This window comes from Simochromis diagramma, unplaced genomic scaffold (genome assembly GCF_900408965.1).
Source record: "Simochromis diagramma unplaced genomic scaffold, fSimDia1.1 OVJJ01000602.1, whole genome shotgun sequence".
Taxonomy (NCBI): Eukaryota; Metazoa; Chordata; class Actinopteri; order Cichliformes; family Cichlidae; genus Simochromis; species Simochromis diagramma.
Window position 1 is genome coordinate 11,199,782 of NW_024387040.1, and position 6,888 is coordinate 11,206,669.

At 38.2% G+C, this 6,888-nt stretch overlaps 1 protein-coding gene across 3 annotated transcripts; it reads left to right on the plus strand.

Annotated features, from left to right (window-relative positions):
• The first annotated feature begins 1 nt into the window (after position 1).
• On the plus strand, positions 2–6,810 carry LOC120741246 (protein adenylyltransferase SelO-like). Of its 3 annotated transcripts, XM_040044013.1 has the most exons (20): positions 2–98; positions 681–1,138; positions 1,223–1,341; positions 1,420–1,548; positions 1,648–1,712; positions 1,804–1,860; positions 2,191–2,289; positions 2,952–3,019; positions 3,149–3,236; positions 3,347–3,416; positions 3,492–3,564; positions 3,616–3,720; positions 3,813–3,942; positions 5,570–5,614; positions 5,698–5,779; positions 5,859–5,951; positions 6,124–6,200; positions 6,306–6,361; positions 6,473–6,552; positions 6,658–6,810. In XM_040044013.1, exons 2-20 carry the CDS (start codon positions 907–909, stop codon positions 6,778–6,780), a joined length of 1,791 nt encoding a protein of 596 aa, XP_039899947.1. In that variant the 5' UTR covers positions 2–98; positions 681–906; the 3' UTR covers positions 6,781–6,810. The 3 variants fall into 3 exon arrangements, with proteins under 3 accessions (XP_039899947.1, XP_039899948.1, XP_039899949.1); XM_040044014.1 differs by having other exon boundaries at positions 2–1,138; positions 6,306–6,349; XM_040044015.1 differs by having other exon boundaries at positions 2–1,138; positions 3,637–3,720.
• The last annotated feature ends 78 nt before the right edge of the window (positions 6,811–6,888 follow it).

The window sequence follows — 6,888 nt, forward strand, 5'->3', positions numbered from 1 at the left end:
GAACCGGAAAAACAGTAAAGGAATATCCGGTGACGTCTCATAACGAGGAGCAGCAGAAGGCAGGAAATGATGGAGAGAGTAAATGCGCAATAATTTAGGTATACATACCTCAAGCTAGTGCTGGAAAATGTGTTTTCAAGCTCGTCTTCAGATAATATACGGGTGTCTGGGATGAGGCTAGTTGCTGGGTTGCTAACAGCTAAGCTAGCTCTCGCCTTTTCATGACACTTTATTATTATTTGGGGTGTAATATGTAATAATAAACTAACGTAAGAACTAAAATTACCCTATCGTTATTTACAGGTATACGGTAGAGCTGACAGACAAAGTTAAGGTTGTTTAGTTCATGTTTAACCCGTTATTTATGTAAGTTAATAGTTAAAAAAAAACCTTAAAAGTTGATTGGAGGAATTGTGTATGAAACGTAACGTGCAACTGATAATTTATTTACTCTGATTAAGGTTTAAAAGTCCTGAAATACAATTTTAAGATCCTTTTACATCACTCTAGTATTTCCATTTAATGCCAAACAAAAAATTATATTTTACTTAACACTTTAGTAGCCTATTAATAGCGACTAAATCTTTTTTTTTTACTATCATAAGTAAAAGATCAGCTGTTTGGCTTAGAATAAGCACTAAGGGGAAGTGTGGTTTACCCTTTTTTATTGCTTCCCTCAGATCTGCTATCTTTAATGCAGTACTTCTCAAACCCTGGGCTGTGGATGTGGATAACCAGGTGAAAAATATAAAACAAAATTAAGGTGAACTAGAATATAATATGATTTTTTTTTAAAGTTAATGATTGATAAAACTGTGGGGCGTTTGGTACGAACCTTCTTAAAGTGGGGCATGCCAGAGAGAAGTTGAAACCTGATTCGATAAGTCAGCTGCTCCATCTGTGAAAATGTGGAGCACCTGTACAGCACTAGTGTTTGCTCTGGTGGCAGCATCGAGCTTCACACCTGCGTATGTCCTGGAGTTGTGCCAAAATATAAGTCCTGAGTGTCACAGTGACCACAACACCGCATCAAACAGCCAATCGTCATCGCACACTGTGAAGTCCAAGTGGACCTTGAATGCTTCAAGCCTCATGCACGACCTCAACCAGTTCAGAGTCTCCTGCAAGAAGCTATTGGGTAAAACAGATTCTTGTCCTTACAGGTCAAAATATAGAGGAAGGCTCTAATGTTATCATACAATCCCCTCTGTCCTCTCTGCAGAGGCACTCCCAATCGACAAAGTTGATGGCAACTTTGTTCGCACTGTGAAGAACTGCATATTTTCCAAGTCCATTCCAACTCCACTGAAAGGTCCATTGAGGTTGACAGCAGCGTCTAAGGTGAGGATGCCATGTCACTATCAGCACTGTAATTTCACAATATAGTGAATTCATTTATGTCTAAAATTGTCTTAACAGGATGTCATCGAGGGGATCTTAGATTTAGATGCGTCAGTGACTCGGTCAGGTGATTTTCTGCATTATGCGAGTGGTGGCAGACTACTGCCGGGGTCTGTGCCACTTGCTCACAGATATGGAGGTCATCAGGTATAAATGATTTTTATACCTGATAACTTTTTAAAAGCTATAAAGCTTTTGCTTATTTGCTGAGTTGATCTTTTTGACACGCTTTACTTTCCTCGATAGTTTGGCTACTGGGCAGGCCAGCTGGGTGATGGTCGAGCTCATTTCCTTGGTCAGTATTCAAACAAGTAAGTTAATTTTTTAAAATTATGTTTTTATGTTTTAAGTAATTTTCTGCCACTTAAAGCCTTTACATATTTTCCTTCTCAATTTTCATAGAAAGGGGGAGGTATGGGAACTCCAGCTTAAAGGATCTGGAAAAACACCATATTCAAGGTTTGTATTTATTTGTACATATATTTGTGCAATAGCTATTACATTTATTATTTGTAGTAATATACAGGTGTGTTAGGAGATAGCTAAAGAGAAGGAAAGGCAGGAGCGTGGAGGTGAGAGTAGGGGCTTTAATTGTAGGGTCTATGATGTTTTGAAGGACGGCAGAGGAGGATGCTAGGCAGAGGGTGACATGGAGGCAGATGATCTGCTGTAATGACCCCTAAAAATGAATAAGTAGTACGCATGGTTATTAATAATAGTATGCATGGCTGTAGAATTTTGCAGTCATGCAATGCAACCAAAAAAGTATGACTTCACATCTGGCTGCAGGTCAGGAGACGGTCGTGCTGTAATCCGGTCTTCTGTCAGGGAGTTCCTGTGCAGTGAAGCGATGCATTTCCTGGGTGTTCCCACCAGCAGGGCTGCCAGGTGAGAATAAATGATTTTGAGAGCTATAAGTTTGGTATAAGATTACAAACTTAGCACAAAAAGTAAAGGAATGTGTTTGGTTGATGATAATTATTTGTTTTTACCATGATTCTATGTAGTAATAATAATTTGCTTAATCAGACATTTACAAGCAATCAAACATTCTTGGTACCTCTGATTCAGATTCAGTAGCAAAGACGGATGTTTGGCTTCCAAGTGCTTCTTTACCTGATTTGGCACTGTATTATCATTAATTAACTCCCAGCAAGTGATTGATTCGGGCTAAAGGCTGTTGACATCCCTGTTTAGCCGAAACCATAAAACTTGTAGCTTTTGCAGTAATTTTTCTGGCATTGGACTTTGTGTTTTTATCCACACAAGGCAATGATCAGTTTTACCTACTACAAATTTTACCCTAATAACTGTCAATCAGGACTTTTGATGTGCAGAAATGTGTTATCAATTTATATTTCATTCATTCACATAAAATTAGTTCAAGTCATACGAGCTTGACTCATATGACGAGAACATTTTTTTGGCATTTGCAAAAAAAGAGGCGTTTTTAAAGAAATTATAACCCAGAAATTGTGTGAATCGTGTGATTTTTGTCGCCATTTAATTGTTATGCGTTTTAGATTTATCCGCTAATTCTTTTTTTTTAGTCTGATTGTCAGTGAGGAGCCAGTGTTGAGGGATCAGTTCTACAATGGAAATGTGAAAGCAGAGAGAGGTACAGGATTTACCCATGACTGGAGCCTTTTATTTCAAACTGCATTACTTTTTAACAATCCAGCATCATTTTTGTTTTGTCTGCTGCCTTAATCTTTGTTCTGGTTCAGCTTTTCTTTATTCCCCACAGGAGCTGTTGTTCTGCGATTGGCCAAGTCATGGTTTCGGATTGGATCCTTAGAAATTTTGTCTCAAAGTGGAGAAATAAATCTTCTGAGGTAAGACTGCCTGGTCACATGACAAAGTTTACTTCATAGTTGTTTACATCTGGCTTTGTTCTGTGTCCTGTTGTGTTTGTAATGTTATTTTATCGTTATTTTCGTTTTAGAAAGCTGTTGAACTTTGTGATAGACGAACATTTTCCTTTTATAAATCCAGACAACCCAGAAAAATATTTGGTGAGTAATAAAAAAGCACAGCTGAATGTACCGCTTTTGTTTTAAGTAAATAAGCTATTGAGGTTTTCTTTGCAGGTGTTTTTTTCCACAGTTGTAAATGAAACGGCACATCTGATTGCCCAGTGGGTGTCAGTCGGTTTTGCACATGGTGAGAAACTGAACATTCGTATCACACAGTTTAAACCAACGCTACTTATAGCTGTCGCTGTTCTCACCACAGGTGTGTGCAACACAGACAACTTCAGTCTTCTTTCTATCACCATCGACTACGGACCCTTTGGCTTTATGGAGTCATATAACCCCAGTGTGTAGACTGTTTCATGTCGCTTTTACTCCAAAATAACTGAAATCCTCTTGCTGTCAGTTCTCAGACAAATATTTTTCTTTTTGTTGCAGATTTTATCCCCAACACATCTGATGATGAAGGCAGGTACAGCATTGGAGCTCAGGCAAATGTTGGCCTCTTCAATCTAGAGAAACTCTTGGTGGCTCTGATTCCTGTGCTTACACAGACACAACAGAAACAGTAAGAATACCACAACATCACTTTGTCTCAAGGGGGATTTACTAAATATAGGACTTGAACTCTTTTTGTCATTTCGACAAACTGGAACAGCTTTGCTGTTAGCTCGTTCTTACAGAAGCCTGTTTGTTTGTCTGAAAAACAAAAGCACAGAAACACGAGCAAAATAACTTCAGAGTCACACAAAGCCATGTGAAAAGAATAATACATCCCACAATTTATTTTCAGCATATTTTAATTCAAATATATCTTTAAAGATTTTCTTTGAGAAAGTGTGGAAATAAAGTAGTCATACAACGCAACAAAATTAAAGCAGCCACATGGAAAGTAAGTACACCCCTCACTTTAAATCTATCCCTCTTATGAAAACTGACCCCAGCAAAGCAAACAACCATTTAGTGTTTCTTGTCATCATACAAATATCTTCAAATCTTTTTAAGGTGTCAAAAAAAGTTCTGGATTATTCTTGTAAATGTATTTTTCCCTGTGAGACGAATCATCTATAGTTGTTTTTATATCCCTCGAAAATGAACTGGGGATGAAAGCAAAAACAACGGGAAGATCTGTGTGAAAAAGCAAACCATGCAGTTTTTAAAAGAAACTTTATTAAAAGGTTCAACTTAAAGAGACAGTTCAATCAAACAACAGAAATGAAGGTGTCAGCAAAACAGAGGTGCTGCAAAAAAAAAAGGGAATTTAACAAACAGACCAAAGAAAAACAATTCTGCTCAAAGAAGGCAACAACTATGCATTCATAGCCCCTAACAGAAAACACACCACAGAACAATCCTCTGCAGGATGGAGAACATAACTACTTACTGCTAGTGCAGAAACACGCATCACAAAACTACTGGAGCTGACCCACACTCTGAGGCTCAGGGGCTTCTCTCAAGCTTTTATACTGCAGTTGGAAACAGGACACATCCACCAACACACACACACACACACACACACACACACACACACACACACACACACACACTAGGCCTGCTAGGGCTGTAACAGTCATGAAGAGATTGCACAAATTCCATGGATAATAAGTCACGAGGTGTATCAATTGCAGAACTACATACAAGAACTTTTGGAATGATGTTCTCTGGACAGACAATTCAAATGTTTTTAGGAGCTGTTCAGGAGTATAACTTAACTTGTGTTGACTGGAAATGTTCCAAAGAGTGGAGGAAGACAAAGTGATCTGAAAGTTTAAGCTGCAGTGGATCGTGAAAACCCTAAAAAACTAACACAAATGTGGTTCAAAAAGTATAAATAATGAGCTGCGTAATCAAAGACTGGATTTAAATCCTATTAAAATATTGCAGGTGAATTCAAACTAGGCAGTAGAGACAGTCAAGAGATGTTTAGAGGAGTGGTCAAGAATAGAGCCTGAGTGAAGCTATTCAATGATGCAACCTAAAACGCTAAAATTCTTATGCTAATGCTTTACTTACTTTTTTGCATAAATATTGTAATCTATTGAAAAAGCAAATAGGTAAAAAAAAAAAGAGGTAAAAGTTCAGTGGGATATACGTAGCTGCTTATTAAACCTTCAAGTTTATTAATGTGACTTCTTTTCTAATTTGAAGAAATTCATGAAGTCAAATTGTAAACTTGTCATCTTAACTTTTTGCAGGGCGAAAATTATTCTTAAAGGATATGCCAACATTTACCAAATGAGGTGAGCTTCATGTGAAATGTTATCTTACTTGTGTTCATGCTGCAGCAAAGCCAAGACTGCTTTTATTCATGTCTCCACTTCAGGGTTCACCAGATATTTAAGGCAAAACTGGGACTTCTTGGTGAAGATGAGGACGATAACGACCTCATTGCTTTCCTGCTTAAGGTGATTATACAGTTTGTTTCAGTCTTCTAAATCAGTTTAGTCTCACTCTCTGCACTGTAATTTCACTTTCCCTTTACAGATGATGGAGGACACGGAGTCTGACTTCACCATGACCTTCAGGGAGCTCAGCGAAGTTTCAGCCAAGCAGCTTCTTAACAAGAACTTCACGCAGGTGGAGCTAAAAGTGACAAAATGTTGTTGTTCCTTTCAATCTCTAGATTTTGTTGTGAAGCTGGCCGATCTGTTGAATCAGTTGTACCAATACTGAGCTTTCCTTGCACAGCATGCATTTCTTATAATTAGGCATGCAGGAAATGTAAAGGATTGTATTATTTCTAAATCAGATGTGGGCTCTTGATGACCTATCACATCACAAGCACTTTTCTGATTGGCTTAACAAGTACCTGTTCCGGCTCAGTAGGTAAGGAAGGTCACGAGAGGTCATTTTGAATTTACTTTTTTACATTTGTGTGACATCAGGATGTTTGTTGCTGTGAATTAATCTCTTTCCTCTGTTTCTGTTCAGACAGCAGGATGATAGCGATTTGGATCGTCAACACAGGATGAAAGGTAAATCAAACTGTAACTAAATCTTAATGTTGATTAAACGATGAGGGATATAAATATTTATATTCTTAGATGTTTGTTATGCAGTGGTGACAGAAACATCTGATTGGATTAAATGTTTTACAGATGTAAATCCGAGATATGTGCTGAGGAACTGGATGGCAGAGTCTGCAATAAGGAAAGCTGAGAGGAATGACTTTTCCGAGGTATGTGTCTGATAAAAGGACCTGTCACACAAAACAAATAAAACGACACCCAAAGTTGTTTATGATTTGTTTCTACTACAGTTTACTTTACCACTTTACCACTAGGTGGAGCTGCTGCACCACATCCTGTCTTCACCCTTTGTTACACAAGAGACTGCAGAGGAGGCGGGCTATGCAGCAAGACCTCCACAGTGGGCTGGGAGGTTAAAGGTCAGCTGTTCGTCATGAGTGACCTCCTAATAAAAAACTTGTAGCATATTTTGGTGTGATGTGTCATTTGTTGGGCAATATATTTGCTCCAAAAGGCAAAGAGATCCACAAACAAGCACCGACTGC

Excerpts from the sequence above, each read along its gene's own strand:
- LOC120741246 (XM_040044013.1), top strand. The coding sequence starts at position 907 with ATGTGGAGCACCTGTACAGCACTAGTGTTTGCTCTGGTGGCAGCATCG. Across the intron at positions 1,139-1,222 it reads CTCCTGCAAGAAGCTATTGG|AGGCACTCCCAATCGACAAA; the intron begins GTAAAACAGATT and ends TCCTCTCTGCAG. Across the intron at positions 3,943-5,569 it reads ACACAGACACAACAGAAACA|GGCGAAAATTATTCTTAAAG; the intron begins GTAAGAATACCA and ends AACTTTTTGCAG.